The 26,210-nt window shown below is 47.4% G+C and overlaps 1 protein-coding gene across 1 annotated transcript in view; it reads left to right on the top strand.

The window, feature by feature from the left end:
- LOC146193754 (ATP-dependent RNA helicase DDX54) overlaps positions 1 to 26,210 on the top strand; it is a 108,271-nt gene that overhangs the window by 65,662 nt on the left and 16,399 nt on the right. Inside the window, exon 14 of the mRNA XM_084602812.1 lies at positions 16,837 to 17,006. Within this exon, the coding sequence (XP_084458938.1) occupies positions 16,837 to 17,006 (170 nt within the window). The remainder of the gene's footprint in view (positions 1 to 16,836; positions 17,007 to 26,210) is intronic.

Below are 26,210 nucleotides of genomic sequence, written 5' to 3'. Positions count from 1 at the left end.
CACGCCGCTTGTTGTGAGCTTGTGTCCGCGAGATGTGTTCGCGTGGGAAATACTGTGCCAAGACGGTGAAGGAGAAAGTGGCTATTTTACGCGAGGTGGATGAACGGAAGGCCAGCAAAGTGGAAATCGCGAAAAAGCACGGGATTCCACCAAGCACGTTGTCGACGTACGTCCGAAATAGGAAGGCCATCGAGGATGCCTATGAAGCCGAAGATTTCGCCAGCAACAGAAAAAGGCTTCGGTTAGCCAAGTATCCGGAAATTGAGACCGCTGTGATCACGTGGGTGAAAGAAATGAGAAGCGCTGACATTCCACTGAGCGGCCCAATTATCATGGCGAAGGCGGCCGATTTCGCCCTGCGCTTGAATGTGGAAGATTTTGTCGCCTCCGAAGGATGGTTTCACCGCTTTAGAGACAGACATAATCTTGTCTTCCGGGTGTTGTCTGGAGAAGCCAAAGAAGTGGATGCAGAAACTTGTGCCACGTGGCGAAGCGGTGCTCTGCAGCAGTACTTAGAAAGCTACTCGGCACATGATATATTCAATGCTGATGAGACGGCTTTGTTTTATAAGCTCCAGCCCGACAGAACAGTAACATTTAAAGGGGACAGCTGCGCTGGCGGCAAGCGAAGCAAAGAGCGGATTACTGTTCTGGTCGCCGCTAATATGACCGGGACGGAGAAGGTCCCTCTTTTTGTTGTCGGCAAGGCACATAAACCTAGATGTTTCAAGAACATTAGGACGCTGCCGACGGAATACTCCGCCAACAGCAAGGCGTGGATGACGGGCGAATTGTTTAAAAAATGGCTCTTGAAATTCGATCGGAGGATGGAGCTAGGGAAGCGTCAAGTTCTCCTCATTGTAGATAACTGCTCGGCACACAAAGTCGACGCCGAGCTGAAAGCCACAAGGCTCGTCTTTTTGCCCGCCAACACGACTGCGGCCTTGCAGCCGATGGATCAGGGGGTGATCAGAAACATCAAATGTTTCTTTAGGCGCCACATGATCGAGCGCATGACTTTGTGCACTGGAAACCAGAAGACCAGCACCATCACATTGCTCACAGCAATGCACATGTTGGTGCGTGCATGGGAGCAGGTCACGCCGTCCACAATTGCAAACTGCTTCCACCACTGTGACTTTGCTGCCGGAAGTATGAAAGAAAGTGGCGACGATGGGAGTCCAGAGCCTCTGCCTGCGGCTGTGCGTGCTGTGCTGCAGGACGTCAGTTTTGATGATTACGTTGGAGTAGACAGCGATGCAGCAGTGTGTGGTGCCCTAAGTTATGAGGACATTGTCGCTGAAATTGTTGGGGAGCAGTCTGTCCCAGAAGAGGCAGAAGACGAGGACGACGACGAGGAGCAAGAGCCCGTGCGTCCATCCGCGGCAGAAGTTATGGGAGCGCTGAATGTCGCGCGCCTTTTCTTCAGCTTTGAAGAGGGGGAAGAAGACTCCCTGCGTCGCATTCGCATGCTAGAAGACCGAGTGAGTGCGGTAGCCCTCAGAGAGAAGAAGCAGAAGATGATAACAGACTTTTTTGCTAAATAAATGTTTTTCGTGCCCTCCGGGCATCAAACGCCTTCATTTTTGCTCACTTTCATTAGTTCGAATTTTGGTTAATTCGAACTGGCCTGGCGGCCCCGTGGAATTTGAATTAACGAGCTTTTACTGTATTAGTAAACTGGGAGGATTAAACACTCAGTTAAGGGGGGACATGGGTCTTTCAGACCAAAAAATCGCGAAAAAAATCACTTTTTAGAAAATGTGATTTGCGAAATCAGTAGCTCTTTATCTACCTATCTCCTAAGTTTTTCATCTCTAGGGTCGGTATTTTAGTCACAATACCAATTTACATGATCGATGTCGCCCAAATTTGGGCCGAAAACGCCCCCAAACAAACATTTTCTGCGAGGCGTAGCTCCCATTTTGTGCGTGGCACCGTAGCCATCTTGGTCTCATTCGAAAGAGCCGCCTTTCGTCTTCAAATTGCTGCCTTTGCTGTTTACATTCGGCCATTGGTCGCATAAAAAATAGCAAAAAAGAAAACGTGGCATTTGCAATCCCATTGGCTTTCGGAGTGCACGTGACGATAAGGTTTCATCGCATTGGTGGAGCTGGCTGACGGCATCTGCTCGGCGCGTCCAAGCCGCGGGGAGACGGCGGAGACGTGACGCCGGCCGCGCTTGGTTCCGAGCCGCGAGGTGCGTTCACGGCAAGAATTTGTGAAAAAAGTGAAAAAAATTGTTGAATAATCATCTCAAGTGATGCCCTGCCCCGGCTGTGCGTGCTCAGGCTGACGAAAGTCGTGCGCTGAACGATCGTGTGTACGAGCCTGAAGTAGGCCTAACGTTTTCCCCAGCACAGGAGACTGCTACTGCCAGCGGTCGCACTCGCCACGACGGTGATATCGCAGGCCGCAGATGAGAAAAAAAAATAAGCTCAAAACAGAAAAAGCTTGAACTCACTCCAACTCCAGCAACGAAGCGGTAGACGGATTGTTTTCGTGACGATGACGGCAGCGCGGTGGACAGCCCGCTTGGCAAGGCGTAGTTCACGATCGTCAGGTCTAAACAGTTTGCCGAAATTGGCGAAGCGTTAAACATACGGTGGTGATACTCGCATTTAAAAAAGTGAACAGAGATAAGAAATCGCCGTCAAAGTTATTCTCCAATGCGTAAACTGCGGGACACGTCATCTTCTTAGAGCTCGCCGCACGTTTGCGCCGATCGGACCTCGTTCATAGTCATAGTTCATAGTCCTTAGCAAACAGCTCCAAATTACATTTCTTTTTCGCAATAAACGTTCCTCACCGCGGTCTTGATGCGAGGACATAGCAAAACGACTTACGTAAAAAAAAAAAAAAAAAACGCTGCCTGCATGTGACTCGCACAGCTGATAAAGTGACAACTGAATGTGCTGCAACTGCAAATCAAAATGAAAGAGGCGACACTTGGACGTTGGAAAGCAGAGACTACATTCCTGGAGGTTTCTAGCAATTTTAAATTGTAAATGTGTGCATTGCACCAGTGAATGTCTGTTAAATAATCCCCTGTTTCTTTTTTGCTCTTTTCTCAAAACATACATTGACGACCACTTGCAGTTTTGCGGCCTATCCCGGCACCTATTGCAGATAGAGTAATAATTTTTTTTTTCAGCATGAAGCCAAATATGTGGAACACACAATGTTGCAAGTAGATTTTTTAATTTCTTGTTCAAAATTTATAAAATGGCTTTTTTTTTGTGACCATTATATGCTATATTTTGACCTTTGAACTTTTGTTATGCAATAAAACAAGAAATAATTGCAGTTTTCGAATCTGCACAAGAAACTACACAATCCCACCAAGTTGCATCAATTTCGATTCGAAAATAACGAAACTAGTTTTAAGACCGGTGTCCCCCCTTAATGTAAACAGTAAAGTAAAAAGGTGTAATGTTCTTGCCATCCTTCCGATACCTGTGGTCTTTTTTTTATGCTGGAGACGTCTTTAATAAATGTTTTTACAGTTAAACCTAGTTATAACGAAACTGTAAAGTGTCCGCGATTTATCCAGGTTTTCATTATATGCAATTTTCAAGACCCAAAGGAACGTGCATAGCGAAAACCAGATTCAGAATTCATTGTAAGGGAAACCACCTGGAAAGTGTTTACAGTAAATCAGAATTATTCGAAGTCATAGAAACTGAAAACATTCGCGATCATGCTGAGAGAGAGCGCAGCGCAACAGCGGCGGCAGCCTCGACCTCCGTCACGGCTCACGCGACACGTCTACGAAGGAGTGGGGAAAGGAGGTGAAGAAGGAATCAGTCTGGGAGTGCGCGCATGCTCGCGTCGCTGCCGAGCAAGGAGGCGCCTGCGCCTCCAAGCATGCTCACGCTCGCCCACCACCATTGTAGAGATGTGCAAGGCGGCTCACTTTAGTGAGCGGATCAGAGCGGCTCCGCTCACTTGAACAGCTCACCGGCTCACATCTGTAGAGGTGAGTGGGTCGCTCATTAGGGGCCGGATCGTTTATATATAGACCTTTTTGGTTTCAATGTTTGGGTGCAGCCATCTTAGTTCGATGGTGGCGCCCCGTATGAGCCCAACTGGGAACGTCCGCTCCGGCTCCTCTTGACGCCATCTTGGGCTGTGCTGTGCGTGTTGATGCTGCGGTGCGGCAGTGTAAAAGTGCTGTTTCGCGGTGCTCGTGAAAGCTATCCGACACCTTGGTGCTATTTGTGCTTTGTTTGAGCGTGCCTGCAAACCGTATACTATCCGTTTGACATAGCGGCAGCTGTTGGAAACAGCACTAGCGGCCGGGGTGACTGCGAAGGACTGCGCTCCCCTTCTGCAGTGAGGATGTATCTGTTATATCTCTTTCACGATACATGTATTTTCAATTATATTTTGTCATCGCAATGGTAAGTGTACGCACAAACACGCAGCGAATGAACCGTACGGGCAGCTACCGAATTCGAAATGCAGATACTGCGAAAGATGCTTTCCAGTTATCGCCGCATTGATTTAACATGAAGTGCGACCCATTTCGATATACGATTGAGCTGTCCTGCTTCAACAATGTATAATTTCAAGTTAAACTATGGTTCAAGACTATCACTTAAAAGAAGTAGGGTCTAAAGTACCATCCGTTGACGTTTTCATAAAGCCTTGGTGTTCATCCTGCGGCGAGACATCGTATACTCCCGTCCCGTACTTCGTAGCAGCATCGTTTGCATGACGTATTGTTGAGCAAACGTCGAAAAACGTGCGCTCTTAGCGGCACCATGAAAGAAAACAACAAATTCACAGCACATACAGCAGTACTTACGAAAACGGCGCCGCCAGCTGGCGCGGCGGACTACGGCACACTCGTCGAGCGCTACTCCCTAGTCGTCGCTATGCCTAAAATCTTTCGCATCGAAGGCACATCCGACGACGCTTTGTAATTGTTCAACGCTAGAGTAAATTGTCTCTCATGGAACTGCTTTACTGCCGATCCCATAGTATCAGTGAAGGAAAGATGTAAATTTCGGTGACGCCTTAGCAGCGGAACTAGCGTGCAGACGATGAGCCGCGGGCCGCACTAGCGGCAATGTGTTGCTTAAAGTATCTGTATTGCAATTATAAATAGCGCAGTATGGGTCAGAAATCTGCAAGAAGGGCTTTTTTTTTTTTGCTGTCAGCTTATTATTTAAGTGAAGAACAGATTTTAGCAGGCCCGGCGTTCGTCATCATATTCAAGAGGCACCATATTCGTGAGTCTGTCATTGGTACTAAGTCTATCTGGCTTACATAAAACGCTCATAGGCGAGTTAAATAAGGATAGACTGGAAAGCGGTGAAGCAGAAACATATCACAGCCGAACTCAGACTGTCGATGCATGCTTCCCGCATACGCTTTGGGCAATCATATTGTGATTTCTTTGATTGTTTGTGCAGTCCACGTTCACGCATTGCTGTCTCGATGGCATTACCACTAAAAGGAGCGATAATAATGGTATTTAAGTCTCTCCAGCGACAATATACCGAGGTGCAAGGCTGCTCTGCTATGCATGAAGTGTGCGAATGCACAGCCCACTCGGTACTGGCAACAATGGCCCGGCGCAAGGAATCTGGTTAGAGAGTATTTTCCTCCTCTCCTGCTTTCGGTAAAACGGTCTATATACAGTCGAGTCCACTAATAACAATATTCAAGTGCCACAAAATTTCCATTGTTATAACCGATAATTGCTATAAACGGTTTGCATGAAAAAAAGCTTAACTGCAGAGAGGGGTCACGGATGGCAAGTGGCATGCGAGCTCCGCCGATACATCGTTTTTGTGGCCCCGAAAGGGGTCTTGTAAAAAATAAAAGAAGTTTGCCGCAGCTGCCTCTCAGCTTGAGAAATCCCGTAGTAACGCTGGGGTGAAGAGAGAGAGAGAAAGACGAAACTTTTATTTCAAAGCAGAGGAGATTGGAGCACGCAGGCCCCTGGGGTGAAATCGCCGCAAGCATCTCACCACGTACATCTCACTGGCTTGCACGAGAAAACCCGATATCTGTTAGCCCTGCTTGCCTCACGCGAAGCGTGTCGACGTCCCATCTCCGTGGCATCTAGGTACACCACGTAGTGCAACGGAAGGTCCCTTGAGAAAACAAAGCCCCACAGGGACTGAATCAACTGCAGGGCCTCTTGCGAGAACAGCGTTGAGGCAGCCTGCCCAACCGCGTCATCATCGCTGTCGTTGCCGTCACTGTCGTCGTCAGGCACCATGTCAAACGCGTTTGTGCCCTCTGTCAAGCAAGGACTTTTCTTTGTCGAACTTCTCAGAGGAGCGGATGATCGTCGACACCGTCGGTTGCGATAGTGCGTACTCCTTTGCGATACTGCACTTGTCGTCTCCAAATCGATAGCCGTGCCGTGCACTTTCTTTTCACCGGCAACGTTGTCCGATAATCCGCGGATGGATCAGCCATCTTACATTTCGGCGGCGATTCATACGAGACGAAGAAACCGCGTGGCCAGGAACGACTTCGACTCAATCAATTTGCACAAACAACCAAATCTGTTTGCAGAACTGCGCAAAATGAGGGGCGAGCGGGTGAGTGAGCAGATCAGCGGATCAGCGCTGTCGGCGCGTTGGCGAAGTCCATTTATGTTTCGGAGGGTGGCGCAGCGCAGTGCTATGGGCGCAGTCCATTTGTGTTCCGAGGGGTGGAAGGGCAGCGGGAGAAAGGCGCGCGGGCTTACAATGCAGAGAAGGCAAGAAAACAGGTTCTATTGTATGAGCGCGCCGCGGGGAGGGTGCAGCAGCTGGAATTTCTTTTCTTTTTTTCTTTTCAAGGATTTCGCATTCAACTACCTTTTGGCATGAGAACTCAGGGGCGAGACTTCATTGTTATAACCGATAATGTGGCAAGGGGACATTGTAGTGAGCGGGTTATTTTACCATAGAAAACATACAAAAGTGGACGGTACAGCAGGTTTTCATTGTTGTAACCAATATATTGTTAAAACCGGTATCGTTATAAGTGGACTTGACTGTGTATATATATTGCAGGGGTGTGTTTATTCAGTCGACGCAGATGGATTCAGCTGCTCAGGATGAATTTGCAGCGAAGCGTCAGGCGTACCGAATCACAAAGACAACGTCCAACTTCTTCGTTCTTAAGAACGCCAGCACGCGACGTATGTCAATGGCTATGCCGATGAAGATTACCACACTACAGTTTCCCCCCGGGTAGAGAAGGAGCCATCCTGACGACTCATGGAGCCGAAAGGACAGACGGATTGTAGTAGGGCTTGATTCGGTCCACATGAACTATTTCGCGTCCACGGCGACACAAGTCCGCAGAGGGCGTAACGGGCTCAACTACGTAGTTGACAGGAGATGTTTTTTGAAGGACTCGGTATGGACCGTGATACCGAGCAAGAAGCTTCTTTGAAAGGCTGGCAGTTGTGGCAGGAACCCAGAACCACACCAGGGAGTTGGGTGCATATGAAGGCGCCACGCCAGTGTCATGATGGTGTTTTTGTTGCCACTGGTTTTCCTTTGTAAGCGAATGAGCGAGCTGATCGTCTGAGGGTGGCGTTGATTCAGAAACATCAGGGCGGTAGGGAAAAAGCGCCTCCATTGTGCAGGTTGGCTCGCACCCGTAAAGAAGAAAGAAGGGAGAGAATCCAGTGGTGGTCTGTATCGCAGTGTTGTACGCGTAGGTTGCGAAGAGAAGAACCTGGTCCCAGTTGGAATGAGCGTTGTTGACGTACATGACCAGCATGTCACTCAGAGTACGGTTAAAGTGTTCTGCCAGGCCATTCGTCTGAGGGTGGTAAGAAGTAGCGGTGCGATGAATGATGCGGCATTCTTTCAGTAGGGCCTCAAGAGCGTAGGAGAAGAAAACGCGTCCGCGGTCACTGAGCAGTTCCTTCAAAGTCCCATGGCGAAGATACAAGTTGTTGAGAAGGAACAAAGCAACGTTTCTTGCAGAGGCAGAGCGTCACGGTGATGTTTCAATGTAGCGAGTAAGATGGTCTACTGCCACGATAATCCACCGGTTTCCAGCGGGAGTAGTAAGAAGAGGGCTATAGAGATCTATGCCAACGTGGTCAAACGGATGAGCAGGACAGGGTAACAGCTGCAACGAAACAGGGGACTTTTGAGGAGTTTTTCGGTGTTAACAAGATTCGCAAGCGTGCACGAAATGTCGTACAAAGCGGTACATTCCACGCCAGTAAAATCGCACACGTAGGCGCATGTAGGTTTTCAATACGCCACTGTGAGCACATTGTGGGCCACCATGGTACGCAGCACAAATGTCGGCACGGAGATGACGTGGGATGACTAGAAGCCACTTCCGTCCATCAAGCAAATAATTGCGGCGCTAGAGAAGACCGTCACGAATGGAGAAGTGGTGGGCTTGCCGGACGAGCGCTTTGGCTATTTGACGGGGAGTAGGACTTGAGAGAAAATCCAAAAGTACATTGATCCAGGGGTCATTCTGCTGCTCGGTAGCCATGTCGATAGTGGCAAGAGTCGACAAATCGTAAGCACAGAGGTGGTCAGACGAGGTATCACTAGGCAATGGCGAGCGGGAAAGAGCATCCGCGTCCGTATGCTTCAGACCTGATCGATAAATGACATGAATGTCATACTCCTGGAGACGGAGAGCCCAGCGAGCAAGGCGACCGAATGGGTCTTTCAGAGAGGCAAGCCAGCACAAAGCGTGGTGATAGGTCACAACATAAAATGGTCGGCCATACAAATAGGGACAAAATTTTCCAATGGCCCAAATAATGCCCAAGCATTCCCTTTCTGTGACTGAATAATTAGATTCTGCTTTCGTCAATGTTTGGCTGGCGTATGCCACAACATACTCGCTGTAACCAGGCTTACGTTGGGTAAGGACGGCACCAAGCCCAATACCGCTGGCATCGGTGTGGATCTCCGTAGGCGCAGTCGGATCAAAGTGGCGTAGAATGGGAGGCGAAACCAATAGGTGGTGTAAAGTGTCGAAGGCTTTATCGCAGGCTGGAGTCCAGGCGGAAATGTCGGAGCTGCCGGCAAGGAGCTGGGTCAGAGGAGCGATGATAGAAGTTCAAGATGAAACGTCGAAAGTAGAAGCAGAGGCCGATAAAGCTCCGGAGTTGCTTCAGGGAGGTTGGCTTCGGGAACTCTGCAACTGCGCGAAGTTTGATGGGGTCGGGAAAAAAGTCGTCCTCAGAGACTACGTGGCCTAAAATTGTGAGTTTTCGAGCGGCAAAGTAGCACTTCTTCAAATTCAACTGAAGCCTGGTGTCGGCGAGACACGTGAGGACATGCTTTAGGCGGAGAAGGTGAGAAAAAAAAAGTCGGTAGAAAAAACTATGATGTCATCCAGATAGCAAAGACAGGTCTGCCACTTGAGTCCACGAAGAACACTGTCCATCAGGCGCTCGAAAGTAGCTGGGACATTGCAAAGGCCAAAGGGCATAACGTTGAACTCGTATAAGCCGTCCAGTGTTATAAAGGCAGTTTTCGAGCAGTCATCATCAGCCATCGGTACCTGCCAAAAGCCAGAACGCAAATCCAAAAAGGAGAAATACTCGGCTCCCTGTAAACAGTCCAAGGCGTCGTCGATTCGCGGCAGAGGATAGACGTCTTTACGCATGATTTTGTTCAGCCTACGGTAATCGACGCAAAACCGGATGGAACCATCTTTCTTGGTGACCAAAACAACCGGAGAAGCCCGTGGACTGTTAGATGGCTGTATGACGCCCCGGGGAAGCATGTCGTCCACATTATCAGCAGTGACTTGGCACTCAGAGGCCGACACGCAATAAGGACGCTGTCGTAAAGGTGCGTTTATACCAGTGTCAATTGTGTGCGTAACGACAGACGTGCGACCCAGAGCAGTGTGCGGAAGGTCGAAGGCAGAAGTGAAGTTCTGTAGAAGATTAGCGAGTTAATCGCATTGTTCGGGTGGAAGATCTGCGTCAATAGCTTGTTGAAGAACATCGAGTGGTGTTGAAGCGGTCGCTATATCGCAAGAGCTGAGAACATTAACGTCTAATGAAGTAGGCGTGGCAGGAAGAGTATTTACAAGCACGGGATCAAGTTCTTCATACTACTGAGACACTCGCCGCGTAGCAGGACAGGAGGGTACGAAAATTGATTTGAGCCATACATTGCACTAAGGCCATCTTCGAACTTGAGAACAGCAAATGGAAGCAGGAGGCCGGGATGGCTTGAAGCGGCGTCGGAAGATGTGAAGAAGACAGTCAAAGTTGTAACGCTTTCACAGGAGAGTGGAACGAGGGCAGCAGAAAATGGAGGTATGTCTGTGTCATTGGCGACAAGGAGTTTTGCAGACCGGGTAGGGACGTCACACAACACGGTATCACAAAGAGGTAAAAAGGAAACTTCCGCGCGGGTGCAGTCAATAACGGCACGATGAGTGGAAAGGAAATCGTAGCCCAGGATGATGTCATGTGAGCAGTGAGACAGTACAATAAACTCGATGGTGTATAAGACGTCTTCGATGAGAACACGGGCCATGCACGCCGCTGAGGGATGAATGCGCTGTGATGAGGTGTTGCGAAGCGAAAAGTCTGAAAGCGCGGTGGTCATCTTATGAAGACGACAGCAAAGAGCTTCACTGATGATGGATACGGCAGCGCTGCGACGCCGTCGACAGACACTTGTATTACGTTAGCGGGAGAACACGGAGGACTTGAAGAGTTCAAACCAAGCGCAGTTCTTGCCCCGGGAACTGCGACTGTTAGTTTCCCTCAACAGCGCCAGTAGAACGTCGGAGAAGTGGGGACGGGGAACAACAACGAGGGGACGATGATCGCCGAGTGGTATACGTTTGATTGTCGCGAGATACAAAGTCGGAACCGGGCGGAGTTCTCGGCAAAGGCTGGTCCGTATCGTAGGAGTAGTTCCAGAGGTCAGGTCGAGAAGGTGGAAGGCGTTGGCGGCAAAGGCGTTGGACATGGCCCGGCAGCCCGCAAGAATAGCAGATTGGCCGGTTGTCCACGGTACGCCAAGGGTTCATAGGGCGTTGGCGTACCCTTGGAATAGGGACATGGAATGCAGACCCAGGCAAAGGCGAAGGAAGGTTGGAAGGAGCGACCTGGTAGGAAAGAGATGCTGATAGCATTAGCGGCCTGGCCGCAACTTGGGCATAAGTCAGTGGTGCCGTTACTTGCGCCGGCACGGGGCTGGGCGGGAGCATGGAGCTGGGCGGAAGGACATCAGCGATGTGATCTTGCATGGCACGCCGTATGGTAGGGGCCAAAGACGGAGCCATGTAGGAGCAAGGCGGCCAGTATCCTGTAACTGAGGGACCACTGATAGCTGGTGGGCGACCTCTTCTCGAATGAAGGCTTTGATTTGTTGAAGCAAAGAGCTGTCCTCTGATGGAGTAGAACCGCCCGGCGCTAGTGTAGAGATGGCGTCGTCTCTAACACCGGACCGCCGGATAGAAGCGCGCTTTTTACGAAGCTCGTCGTAGCTCTGGCAAAGTATGATCACGTCACCGACCGTGGCAGGGCTTTTCACCCAGAGCGTCTGGCACGCGTCTTCAGAGATGCCTTTCAGGATGTTTTTGATTTTATCCGCTTCGGACATTAAGGGGGTCGACACACTTGCACAGGTCAACGATGTCTTCTATATAACTGGTGAACGACTCTTCGGCCTGCTGAGTGTGCTCGCGCAAGTGTTGTTCTGCTCGGAACTTGCGAACTGCAGGGCAGCCGAACACTTCCATAAAATTCTTCTTAAATGCAGACCAAGATTGCAGGTCTGCCTCATGGTTGCGAAACCAGAGGTTCGCCACGTCAGTCAGATAAAAGGTTACGTTACTTAGTTTATAGTGTTGTCCCATCGGTTGTAACTACTGACACGCTCGTACGCCGGCAACCAATCGACGTCTTGATCGACCGTGACACTGAAGAGGCATGGGTCACGCTGCCGTAGAGCTCCAGAACACAGGACCGTGTTTAGGAGGGGCGGCGATGTCGAGGCAGTATCATCCGGCATGGTGGAAGCAGATGGCAGTGTGCGGCTTCTTAGTTCCAGGGTGGACGGGAACGTACCCAGCAGCACCTGCACCAATTGTAGGGGTGTGTTTATTCAGTCGACGCAGATGGATTCAGCTGCTCAGGATGAATCTGTAGAGGAGTGTCAGGCGTACAAAATCACAAAGACAATGAATGACCAACTTCTTCGTTCTTGAGAGCGCCAGCACGCGACGCATGTCAGCGGCTATACCGATGAAGATTACCACACTACAATATATATATATATATAAAGTAGAACCCCGTTCATACATTTTACACCGGTCCGAGAAAAAAGAACGTAACAGGCGGGAAAACGCAACAGTGAGGAAGGCTCCGAAAAGGAACGAAAACGGTGCAGCTTTCACTTCAAACAATTTATTTCCGCAAAGTGACGTTAGGACTTAAAAAAATCAAGAATAATGGACTGCAGTTTCTTTCGCTCGCTAGAAAACGCCAGGCGCTTCTCAATAGCCTGGAAAGCCACATTGCTGTCCGCGTCGCTTTAAGGTGCGACATACCTACGGAAAAGATCCAGAGCCGAGACCGCTTATCCAAAGCTTGGATCTGACAAATCCTCGGAATCGTGTGGCTCGAGCTCGTCATCACAATCTGCGGCTTCACTCGCGACCGAGCTCGCAACAATATCACCGATACTCTGGCATTCCGATGTCATGACCGCAGCATCCACTTCGACCTAGTTGTGTGCGAGTCCCGTGGCACCCAGCGCATCCATCACATCAGTGAGCTCTTGATCGCACGAGGCTGCTTCCTACTCCCCAGCGTCTGTGCCAGGAAATTCCCCTTCACCGTCCGTGTGAAAGCCACACTGCGCGAAGCAGTGCTGTGCAGTTGATGCGGCCACTGCAGCCCACGCTGAAGCGACAAAGTGCATAGCGTCAAGCACCGAAATGGCTGTAGGCTGCTATCCACGATCAATATGCGCAAGACAGCGCTTCACAACACACTTCCGGTAGGAATGCTTCAGGTTCTTTATGACACCGGCATCCAGCGGCTGCAGATGGCTTGTAGTGTTCGGTGGGAAGAACACAAGCTTGACGTTCCGAAGAAACTGCGGGTCTTTTGGGTGGGCAGCACAGTTGTCTAGAAAAAGGAGAACACTCCTGCACTGGGATCCCATCTTGTTGTCGAAATAGCGAAGAAATTCTTCAAACAACGAACACGTCATCCACGCACAACTGTTACTTCTGTAGTGGCATGGCAGCAGGTGAGTGTTCTTCAAGCATCGCGGGTTCCGATATTTGCCGATACCCATGGCTTTAACTTATCGGAACCATCCATGTTGCAGCAAAGGAGCACCGTCAATCGCTCTTTGCTGTTTTTGCCTTTGTGACACGCTTCTCCTTTTAGGCTTAGGGACTTCGACCGCTACACCCGAAAAAAAAGGCCCGTTTTATCGGTGTTGTAGATGTCGCAAGGCGCATAGCCCTCAATTAGTATAGCAGATAGTGTGGCCTTCCAATCATCGACCGTTACCAAGTTCACACTTGCTGATTCACCGCTTTCTGTGTTTTACGTGATGCCGTGCCTCTTCCGGAAACGGTCGATCCAGCCATTCGACGCCGCAAAGTCCGTGATGGTCACTGTCGGCGATGTCCACTGCCTTCCTGCACAAAATGCTGCCATCAAAGTTGGCGCCGGCAGCGCGAGCTTGCTTAAACCAGGTTAGAAGAGCTCGTCGAGGTTTCCATACATGGCTCCACGTGCTTGCTTAGCTTTCGGGCCAAAAAGCGCTGCATTGCCTTCAATCTCGGCACGCTTTGAGACGATGCTATTAAGCGTCGATGGTGGCAGACGAAGGTCTTTGGCAATATCAATTCTTTTTCGCGCTGGCTGCCTTTTGACAGCGTTGAGTGCGTCCAGCTTTTCCTGGAGGGAAAGCGCCTTCCGCTTGCGCGATGCCATCGAAGAACATCAGATCACGATCGTCGGATACAAAGGATAAGGGTTAGTTCGGTTGGTTCACGACCGGCTTTGTCGTGGACTGGTTCGACGGATGGATGGATGGATGAAGCTGAACCTTTTGAATCGGTCGGTGGCGGTGCACGCCACCTAGCCAACATTCATGAGGCAGGTGGCCATCTAGTGGCGGCCTCTCCAACTCGCGGCTTCTTGAAGTTAGTTCCATAGCCAAGCCTAGCCAAGACTCTTCAAAAGTCAAAATGGTGGTCGGCGCGCGTTGCCTCAGGCAGGTTCGCGGTGATCAGTTGCGACGTATCATGCGGGAATGTTTTCACAGCTACAACGTAACAACGATGATCCCAATACATTTCTTTTTTTTTTCTTTTTTTTATTTCCTTTCCTTATTGGATCCTACGGGAGCAATGCCGGGACAGGATGAAAGCGACGTAACAGCCGGGAAAACGCAGTAGTGAGGAAAGTAACAACGGGGTTCTGCTGTATATATATATATATATATATATATATATATTAATAGTAATACAAAGTAAAATCAATTTTAGCCCTTCACGTGACACAGCAAGCGGTGGCATTTAGCATCAGTTGCTGCCTGCGATTGTAATTGCAGTTGCGGTTTCTGCCTGTTGCGACGACTCAGGAAGGTGCTACAACAGAACGCGTAACATTCGGACCACTTCACCCTGCTTGTCTCCTCTTTGGAGCATTGCTCCGCTCCGGACACTAAAAAATACCGCGTACCATGCAGTACAAAAACATTGGCCTCGATCCCCTGACGCCCGGCCTTTCCCTGCAGCTAACCGTGGGTTCATATATATTCTTATATATTTCTAACTTCGTCCGTGCTGAGGCAGAAAAAGAAAATGCGGACATAGCCAGCTTACTGATAACTACAACAAGTAGCGAAAAACAGTTGTTATTAAGTACATACAGACGTCACATAGCCTAAAAAAGATAGCGCAACATTTTGAGATGTGATTATCCTTCTCCGCTTTTTGTATGCTGTCAATGCCTAGCCCCTTCAGTAACACCGTGACGGAGCCAACTCATGGATGCAATATGACGCATAAAAACCGATTTGTTGAATGCACTGAGGGAATAGTAAATGAGATTCTTTCGTTGTGGGGAAAAGTGCAAATGGGATAAACAGGACGGTGCCTGAATGGTAGATAAAGAGGCCATAACAACGGTCTAGCTGTACCTTTCGCCTTTAATGCCGTGACAGAGATGTGGGCCTCATTTTCTTTTTACGCTTTCTTTTAGAATTATTTTTTCTCCAGATTTAGTGAATAACAGTCTGTTACATTCGTCCCAACAAAAATCCCTAGACCACAAATGCTGGCTTGCATTTTCTTTCTTTTTTCACTGTGCTTTGGCACACTGGCTTCTCGGCGCCTCGCCTTGTTCGGGCACAGTCAGTAAGGAGGCATTGGATGGCAGAACGGCAACTGTCGTGTTTCTGCCTGTGCGATGCTGCTTTGTTGTTGTTCTTGTATTGTTGTGTTGAGGTATTTGGCACATAAGCGGTATTTGGCACATAAGCAACTAAGGCTATCATGTGCCAAGAGCAGGGTGGTTTGTTTATACTTTCTGAAAAAAACTAATCTATTTTTTTTTTTCAAGTTTTTATAGCTTGTTAAGGAGCATTGCTTCTTTTAAGAATCCAAAAATGTGAGAAATATCAACGAGTGCATCGTCTCCTAAAAGCTGGCTGGGATGGAAAGGGATCTGTTCATTGTAAAACATTGCAAAATATTTTTTCTTAATTTCTCTAGTTTAGTGCATGACGGCAAAATGTGATTTATTGTTAGTTCACCTCTACACCTTTCACACAGAGGTTTGTGTTCTTTCTTTAGGATGAAGCCATGTGTTAGGTGCATGTGTCTGATGCCCAGGCGATATAGAATGACTTAACAAAGCGTTCCGGATGGCTGCACGGTGTCCATTCTTTGACGACTAGTTTGACATGCTCCTTTGTTTTTGGTGCGAATGGCAGTTGTGCGACGAGCATATGGTCATTATAACCCTCTTCTTACCTCCTTCTGACTTCTTTCACTTCTCTTCCAATCAGATGTATAATAGTTGTAGTCAGTGCTCTCTGTGTCCTCTTTTATGTTCGTCCTCATCCTACGCGCTATTTCATCAAAAGAGTGAACTGCACGTTCGATTGTCTTTTGAGACACGAAAGACTTCGTCTTCAGATGGTGTTGTTGCACCAGCGAACATTGCACGAAAAAGCAAAAGAACCACCTCACTCGCCTTCCAAAAGAATGGCGCACTCTGCTCAAAAGACAGCCGAGGGAGAAGACAATATTGCGAATCTTGTGAGAAAGGGCAGGAGGTTGCTTTCTCTCATCGCTAACAGATAGTGCGGAAGTCGCACCAGCAACCAGCTCTCCGAAAGATCTGACGGCTCCGACCGTTCTGACTGGCCGCTCCGGCTCCGACTTTGCGGAGCCAGATGGCTCACCCGCTCTTTGAAAGAAGCGGCTCCGAAGATCCGGCTCGCTCCCGAGCAACCTATCCCTACATCGTTGCACTAGGAAACCGACACTGCCTGCGAGCAACTGCATGGCAGTGACGGACGCACAGTACTCACCCCGAGTCTTTCTTTTGTTGTTATTTTAGAGCGCTGCTCTTTGGCGCACATTCTTGCATTTCACGTCGCCAGCAGCATCGGGCCTCGTAACCAGCTCCACCCCCCTCAGCCCCCCAGCTCAGCCCTCGTCTTTCTCTGCGGCGGCGACCGCACATATATATATATATATTTTTGTTTTTCAGTGTCACTGTGCCAAGTGGTTTAATTGGACTTTTCCGCACCTTCATCATACGGTGCTGTGCAGATATTTTTTTTCTGCAATATCAAATTACATTTCGCTGCCGTTTGTTCTTTTCAGAAAACATTTGCAACAGTGATCAGCAACAAGACAAAGGTGAAGAGCAGGAAACGTGCCAAGCCTGACCCCAGTGCTGCTCCTGTGAAGAGCAAGAAGGCGAAGCCAGACTCATTCAAGGACAAGGAGTTCTACATCCCCCACTTTTCATCGGACTTCCACACAGAGAAAGGGTGCGTTCTTCGCTTCCCGAATTTCCCCTCTCTAGAGGTGTTTGCCTCTGGCTCAAGGAACTGCAGACGAAAGGCAACGGTCCCAGCTTTCAAATCACGAAAATTGACCAGAAGTTTGGCCTTGCAAATGTGGACGTCTCTACTGCTATGATTAGTGTTCTGTGCTGTCCCAAAGTTTTCGAAACTATAGCTTCTGCGCGATGTAAAGCCAAGGTCCCCATGCACAGGAATATGACCTTCAAGTGAGCTAGAGGTCAAACCCGAAATGCTTGTGGTGTCGCTTTGGTGTCGCACCCCATGGTAACAAAGGACAAGGTCATAGGTTAAAGCTATGAACTATGATGTGGGCACATGGTTCAGTGTCACATAATAATTGACATCACATTGAGACCGAGTATATAAAGGGGAGTTGAGTGCACAGCGCACCAGGCCATTGCTGCAGCATGGAGCTCGAGGAGAGGGATGCGATCGAAGCTATCACATGCACACTAGGCTTATTCATAGCTAGACCACCAGCAATTTTTTTGTGGTAGCTGACTGGGAAGTAAAGCAAGGAAAATGGTTTGTAGCTGTGTTTACATGAAGTTGACTTTAGCGCATCGCCATTTCGTAGCGCCTCACAGTAATGTGATGCAACAGCATTTACATGTAGCCCATCATCTCTAGTGTGGCACACGACGTCTCATTTAAAAATAGTGGTGGCGCTTTCGTCGGAACCATTTTTTTTTTTTCTCTCGTGCTTTCTATCTGATTGTTGCATGCTGTGTGAAGAGGGCAGCACAGAGGAAAGTGACAGCAAGGGAGGAGAGCAAAGTTAAGCGCCAGTCTTGACTTTCCGTGCTCGGCGAGAGCACCACGCCCACGCTAATAGAGAGATTTAGAACGGGGTATAATAGGGGGACCAAGTGTGTCTGGGTTGTGTTGTAAATTAGGCAAATCTGATTTAATTTCTACTTTTATTTATGCCACAGTAACATAATAAAAATAGCGTATCATGCGAAATTAAATACCTCGCCGCCTTTGTTGAAGTTTCAACAGCCCAAAACTGTTTGAATATCCCGTGCTTTCTGGCAATTTATCTACGTGGTGCCCAAACAGCGCTCACTCACTAAGCCTAACAGCTATCACAATCCAGTAGAAAAATAGGTGCTTTTTGAACCTCAATATCTCAGCGGCTAAGCGTCACCTATCAGAGCTACTTTGGCTCAGCAGAAAGGTTGCTTCATTGCCTTCAAATCTGATACAGTTAAACCTCGATGTAACGAACTTCAATACAGCAAATTCCTTGATGCAAAGAAGTATTTTGGTTTTCACAACTTCGTGTCCATAGAACATCATGCATCGTAAATTTAATCGCGCTTTCAATGTAGCAAAAATACGCTGCTGCCTCGAAACAGACCGAAACGAAGTGAAAAATACAGCATGACACGCTGCCGGAGGCCTTTATTTTCCTCACTCCCATAAGGCTGCACTGGCGGCGGCAGCCTAACGCGGCGTTGAATCGGCGACGTGATTGGGAATTCAAAGTTCAGGTGAGCGGCGGTGATGATGGTGAAACTAAAAATATATGTTCATATTGTCCCCATCACGCACATAATGACCAGTTCCACCAAAATTCAAGCCTTTCCCTGTGAAAATGGTCTGTGAATTGTTCTGGAGCGTTCTCTGCATGCATGATGACAAATTTCGTTGTTGCGAAATTTTAATTTAAGAATGTAAATGACAAATTTTACCGACTTTGTTAGATTGCGGTTTAACTGTACTCGGGTTCAACACTGCGTTCCAGAGCATTGATACAAAAAGCAAGAGTTTCCATGTATCATTTCATGAATCTCGCTTGTCTGTATTGGTATCTGCTTGCTCCTAGCAGTTGTGCAGATCGTAAAGATTCGATGCAATTAAATTTGGGCATTGTCAAGTATTCTCATATGATTTGAGATACAGTAAAACCTCGTTAATTCGAAGTCCTTGGGACTGCGAAAAACCTTCGAATTAACCGGGTTTTCGAATTATCAAAAATGGACGAAAAATGGAAAATAACTGCATGATACCTTGGTGCGCCAATACAGCCCCTTTATTTTGATGTTCACTTGAAGTAGTCATTGATGCGCGACTGCTTGGCGCGGTAGTTCACGGCACCGTAAGCCATGTCCTCCAGTTGACTAACAATGCACAGCATATCACTGTTACCACCGCTACACTCCACAAAACTGCGCACAACATTTAACGACTCTACGACCGCAGCTAAAGCCAGTGAACGGGCTGGTTCAACATCAGGATCATATTGTCGGAATGTCCTCTGTCAGTGATCTCACTTTCGAAGTCTGCATACGACGTTTGTACATCACATTCTGCATTCATGTAGTTCATGAAATTGCAGCCGCCGTCATCTTCAGCGATGTCGTTCATGCGCACACACAGTGCCTCCCTTTCATTGTCTAACACACCATCGGTATCAGACAAGTCATTGCAACCGTCACTCTCTTCATTGGGCAAACCGGCATCTTCCTGCTTAGAAAACCCAGCGTGCTTGAAACAACGCTGAATCAAATCGCCCTTCACTTGCTTCCAGGCTTACGCAATTAAACAAATGGCACCTAAAAGATCCACTCTTTGCCATTGTCATAGCAGAGGAGGATCCTTTTCAACAGATGGTAACGATAAATCTTCCTTGCATGCAGGATGATTCCATGGTCCATGGGCTGAAATGTTGCGGTCACATGCGGTGGCAGAAAGATAAGCTTAATAGAGGCTTTACAAAAGTTAGCGCCATCTAGTGAAAGAAACAAAAACTGTGCGCGGCGGCCATGTTTTGCTCAGTCCCATCGAGTACGCTGTCAACGTGCGCCTTCGTAGAACCCAAGCATGCACCACAAGGTGCATTGGAATGCTCACAAGCGATTGTTTCATTTTTTAACATCACAGCAGTCGCTGTTAGCTCCAAGCTCTACTCGGAATGATGCCAGCATGTTGTTGCGTGCCCTTCTGCAGCCAGCGCACCGTCATAGACGCGCACGGAATCAAGGTATACGTGTATGCGACCGTTCGTTTGCAGTCCTAATCGGCTTTACAAAGGTCACTTGCATCATGTAAAGCATTACTGCACGTCCCTCTGACTGGGAGCTAGCTCACAGAATGTGCTATCACCTAAAACAGCAAGGTTAATTGTTTTGCGCGCTTTGGAGCCTTGTGAACTTGAAGGATAAACTTATGCTGCGATGGAGGACACGGGAGAAGGAGCAATGCATGTGTAACGAATGCTATTATGCAAATACGCTCTTTGAAACATTTTGTACGTAGGTTACATTTACCATTGTGTATTTGATTTAAGACACGCGGGCATGACTACCGAAACTACTTTTCACAGTCGTACGAAATGGTAGTGCTTGGTGCAGAGAGCAATAAGGTTGTCTACTGCGCCGGAGGTGCGTGTTTCACGCTGCAAAAGCAAGCGGCTGCCAAACCCGCGGCGTCTAGAAAAGCAGGAAAAGATGACATCCCACTAGTGTGTTGTAACATGCTCACGTACAGCCTGTTTCGACCGGTCCATGTCCAGAGCGCGCAGCTCAGGTTTTATACCTGCCAGCGCGGCCGATAAAATAACGAAGCGTGCGCTTCACTTTTGTGTTTTTTCGAGTCACCCGATGGTTCACTAATTCACAGCTACCTGAAATTCACTGGAATTTTTAAATATGTCGATTTCTTGTTTATTCCCTCTGTCAGAAAGTAAACATTTGAAGCCGTAATCTCATATGAAAGTGCTTACATTGGAAGCTTCGAGGAACTCGGGGGAGGAAGAACTCGGCTGAAACGAAAAGAAATTTGAAAAGTCAACTCACATTACTGCGAAGTGTTTTTGCTTTGTGCAACTGGCTGTGTTCATAAAATCAGATTTATATTATATCATATCGTTATAGAAAAATTAGGGGGTCACTTAAGCTCCGCCGTTAAAGGTATAACGCGATAGTGTCTCTCTCTCATACACACACACACACACAATGTTTTTTCTTCGCGTGTTATATTTTAGCTCTTTTATTTATTTACTTATTTTATTTACCAAATACTGCAGGCCCTAACTGGGCCCTAGCAGGAGGGGCGAAAAGAATACAATGCAGTGAAATATGAATTCATCAAAAGTAACATACTAAACACAAGTGTAGTATGTTATATGTTGTTATGTATGTTATATTTCTATGTTATGTATGTTATGTTATATGTCTATCATTTCTTTATTTTTATTTTATTTGACGTTTTATATTTTTATACACCAATACGCATGCGTCAGCAACAATCGCCTTTCCATTCTGATCAATTTGACACTTTTGAACACATTCTTCAATTATTTCAATTACACATTCTAAATTTTCTTCCTTAGCATCACTAAGCACTGGTTTTTCATTCTGACACCTTTAAACCCTTACTTTCCCATTTTTCCTTTTTTTCGTTTCTTTATTTCATCAATTGATCAATTAATTACAAAGATTACCTCGTCATCGCCTATCGCACACCAATCAATATTCAATCACTGGAAGCACAAATTACCATGGCACTTTTTTCTTACGCAGCCCCCGATTATTTCCGAGACTCATGCAAACTACTGCGTCGACTGCATGGGAAGGAAAGTGCTAAGCGCCAGTCCAACTTACGTGAAATTACGCACGATCCTTTTATCATAAAATAAAATGCATCCTCGCTCATTTCATCAACCAAGTATCTTCCAGTGGGATGAGCGACGCTGATTGCACAAACCAAGCAAACTCGCGATGATCTCTCATAAGCATTTAAGTAAACAGCAAAGGCGCACAGACAAAAAAAAAATCCACATTACAGAATTCTGGATACTGTACCTGGATATATGGATGACGCTGCGGATTGCCGGGGAGGGGGGGGGGGGGGGGCATGCACGACTCGTAGAGCAATTTGTAACTGCGCTTGGCAGCGAAGCCGGTGGGCCCCACCACGTCTCGGCTGTCAAAATACGCTTCTAGGCGTCTCTAACAGAAACCGCCAGGGACCGAACAGAGGTCCAAGCACAGCACACTAGGTTAAAACGTGAAAAGCGCAAACAGAACGGCGAGCGCTGACGGACGGACACGAAGCGAACGGATGGAGCGAACAAAATATGGCGGCCAGCGCGGGATCAGGGTGCCGCTCACGGTTGCCAGACGTACTTTTGTAAACCCTCTATTGCCTCCAAATTCTGGATATCACCATGGGCTGGGCAGTTGTCCGCAATGAAAACAACTTTCCGCCCAATGCAGCAAACTTGCGGTCGAGGTGGTGCACATACTCCTCGAAAAGCGCTGCTGTCATCCAGGCCTTTCGGTTGCTTTTATAGAGCACATCGTCCTTGGAAGGGAGTCGGACATTTTTGAAGCATCAAGGCTTTGCTGCTTTCCCAATGATTAGCAGTGGGAGCTTATGATTGCCGGACATATTCACTCCCAACAGTATGGTTATCCTGTCCTTCAGTTGTTTTTTTCTACTGACAACCACATCTTTTGGTGCAAACGTCTTTGTTGGGAACATTTTGTAGAACAATACAGCTTCGTCTAAATTGTAAACATCATCCTCTGCACACTCTTGAAGCAGTGGATTCAGTGTATGTGCCTTCCACTGCTTGACAATGTTTGTGTCAACGTTCCCACTTTCGCCGCACACTGTCACGAATGTGAGGTTGTTACAGTCTTTAAATTGGCACAACCAGCCGTTGCAGCACTTAAATTCTTCATGGTCCAGCCGCAGGGCAAGCTCATTGGCCTTTTCACGTAGCAGCATGCCATTAACAGGTAGGTGCGCTGCATTTGCGTGCTGTAGCCATTTCAGTAGAGCGCCTTCAACGTCCGGATAGGTTGTAAAACGAATTCTTGTCCGCTTCACCGAATGGGTCTTTCCGTAAGCTTCAAGAACCTTCGCTTTGTTTTTCAATATAGTCGAAAGGGTTGATAGAGGAACGTTGTATTTTTCTGCCAGCTGCGTTTTGGACCTCGTCCATTTTTCTGCCTCTTCAATCAGGTACACCTTTTGGCATAGTGTCAAGGCTTTATACTTGGGCATTTTCTTCTCAGAAACTCCAAGCACGTGGTCGGAAACGAAGAGCACAGCACATCCACGCGGCGAAGGCGATTTTCTTCTCAGAAACTCTATGCACGTGGTCGGAAACGAGGAACACAGCACATACACGCCCACTCCGGGCTCAGAACAGGTTGAAATGCGGAGAAGACGACGAGACCGGACTGTGCGACGACCGCAACGCAAAGGGTAGACAAAAGGTACAATGGAAATGCGGAAAGACCTAGTGGTGCTAGTGGCACCTAGTGGCATCTCTGGAAACTGATTCTAACCTCCGAGATGCGCGCTGCATAGCGCAGATCACTGAGGCCACAGTCAGAACCGACGAATTAAACGAGTTGAGGCGCGCTGACTGTTCAATTTATCTAGCAAAATTTTCATAGAAAATGTTGGGACCGCTGAAAACCTTCGAGTTACGCGGGATTTCGAATAAGCCGAGTTCGAATTAACGAGGTTTTACTGTATGTATATATCACTACAGATAGTAGTTCAAACTAAAAACAAACTTTTTTCTTAGTACAGAGATAAAAAAAGAAGCATCACCCACCATCAGCATAATTTACTACATCTGGAAGGCCTACTAGGTTAGGGGAATCATGTAGTCATAATAGTGATAAATTTTATTTTGTAGAATAATACCTTCCTTAAAATTCATAGCGATGACAAAAAAGTCTGCTGTCACAGTTGGACATGACGTTCGTATAATTGATAATGGTTGGCCTCCTCCATATATTTTATAGAAATAAACAATTGAATTTAATTATTGAAGGGGCAAGGCACAATGCTTTGCTAGCAAATGCAACAGCACATTACCCTCGAAACAGACGCGAGTAGCAATCTGAGCTGGAGCACGAGCAGGACCATCCTTTTTATGCTTCCTCGTGACATTTGAACACAAAGCACCAGTTGTGGAGTGCCCCCTCCCCCAAACTCAGCATTCACAAGACGATGGAAGAATAGCCATGGTTTGCAATGGCAACGTAGCTGTTGCTTATCAGTTTTACTGCCCTGCAAGGCTCACGATGAGCCCAAACGGTCTCGCAAACTGAAGTCGCAAAAACAAAACTATGCCATTAGATTCTTCAGCCTGCACACTGCACGGAACATGTTTCTGTTGTGTGGGCCTAATTCAAACCCTTGCTTCTGTTGTACGTTTTTTCTTGCCCATTGAGTCATATGATATGCAGTTCCTAGATTCTAACTGGTATAAATTAAGAGCAACCTCCACAAAGAAACTGCAACAGTGCATGTGTGCTGCATCCTCGTTCCTTCCTGCTGAAGCCAGGCCGCTCCTGTTCACGCCATGTCTCTTATTGTAGTTTGTCTAAAACGAGAGAATCGCTGCCAGTCAGTGCGTATCCAGCCATTGACTACATTGAGACATGACTGTACAACACAGCATTCCACAGAAGCTCTCAATGCCCATGAGCACCTTGACAAATGGCAGGCTTTTGTGACAAGCTCGTGATCGACTGCATGAAGAAAGAGTAAGTTAAATTCATTGCAGATGCAGGATACTGTCTTTAGGAAATGGCATAATGTTCGCCGCCAGTTTCTGAACGTGTAGGAGGTTCGAGTAGTTGGAGCATCGAAAGTGAAATTTGAATTGAATCGCCGCTCAAAAACTATTCACACTTTTGAAAATGTAGAGCACCCCTAACGCTGCCGTTTTGACGGTGCCCTAAAACGAGGAAGGCACTAGTTTCAGGTTTACATTTCAGCGATTATAGGCCTGCGTTGGCTTAAAACAAAGGCTACAAAGGCGCATTGTCATTGTGAAAATCAGCAACAACCAAGAATGGCATGAAGAATTCTGTGGGGGCTGCCGTGGGTGAATTTATCATAGAGGGCATCATGGGTACACATCCGAGCTCTTCAGGTTTTTATGTGTTCAAAAAGTGTCTTGACTGGTGCACGCTATGGGTATGCAGCCAAGTTACTAACATGCAGCAACCCACAACAAGGGATAGAGGGCGCTGTATGCTAAAAGAAACGTTGCATTCAAAAGGACGCCAGAGGCTACAATTGCCCTTTCAGGGGGGGCAAATGTAGGGGCCAACCTTGAACACCTTTTCTCACTGTCGTTTTTCTGGTTTGTTGCTCATTTTGTTCATCCAATTTCTTTGCAACTTAGGTTTATTTTTACCGCATTTGTTTATTTGCTCTTTTCAACGAGATTTCTTGCGCAAAATTTCATTATCAGTCAAGTCGTCCCTGCGCACAGTGCATCGCGAAACTACAGAACTGAAAATTTGTTACGAAAAAAAAAAAAGAATAATGAGAACGTTTTCACCTGTAGCGCACCTGTAGAAATGCAGTGAATGCTTAACTAGCCTTCTGCTGCATTTTGCTACCCCCACAGGCTTTTCACAAAATTCAAGAGAAGAACAAATAGTGGAAAGCATTGTTCTCAAGATTTGACACTTTAGTTTTGAGAGAGTGGTGACACTGTTATTTCTAGCGTTTTGCTTTGTTTGACCACATGGAGGAGCCTGTGTCATGCTCATAGATTTTGATATGGCCTTTCTTCTAATCAGTGATGCAAAGACACGTTCCTCACTCTGGTTGGGAAGGACTGACCGAGGGAAATACCCCTGTCACGCGGGCATTTCAGGGGACCTCATACTGATAGTCTCTTGGCTTAAAGGCCTTTGAGTGCCGTTACATGGGTGGTTTCAACGGTCATTGAGTCAAAAGTCTATCAAGCCAGCAGAACAGCTTGGAACTTTGTCAAAATTTCGAAGGCTTTCGCGCGGTGGCAACGTGCACTTTCGCGCACAGAGCACTCATCACAGCACGCTGAGGAATGAAATCAGAGCCACAAAATCACTGAAAAATTGAGAAACTTTAGATTATAGAGCTTATTTACCAGGAAAAAAAAAAAAAAGAAAGGGAGTCCCATTTCTGAAACGTTGCAGCAAGTACAATAAAATTATTGCCAGCAGTGCAGAAACAACCAACACGAGCTTTTGAAAAGTGCACAAATATCTTCGGCTTCTCTAAAACAAGTAAATTTATTCTGACAGTGAAGATTATCAGTGCAACAGATCATTGAGGTTAAATGATAGGGTTATTGTTTGCACGTCTACGAAATTATTGGGGGCGACTGTGGCGCCACAGTACTGTTGTAAG

This window comes from Amblyomma maculatum, chromosome 4, assembly GCF_055883805.1.
Source record: "Amblyomma maculatum isolate TAMU_Amacu chromosome 4, ASM5588380v1, whole genome shotgun sequence".
NCBI lineage: Eukaryota > Metazoa > Arthropoda > Arachnida > Ixodida > Ixodidae > Amblyomma > Amblyomma maculatum.
This window is presented reverse-complemented; position numbering and strand designations above follow the sequence as displayed.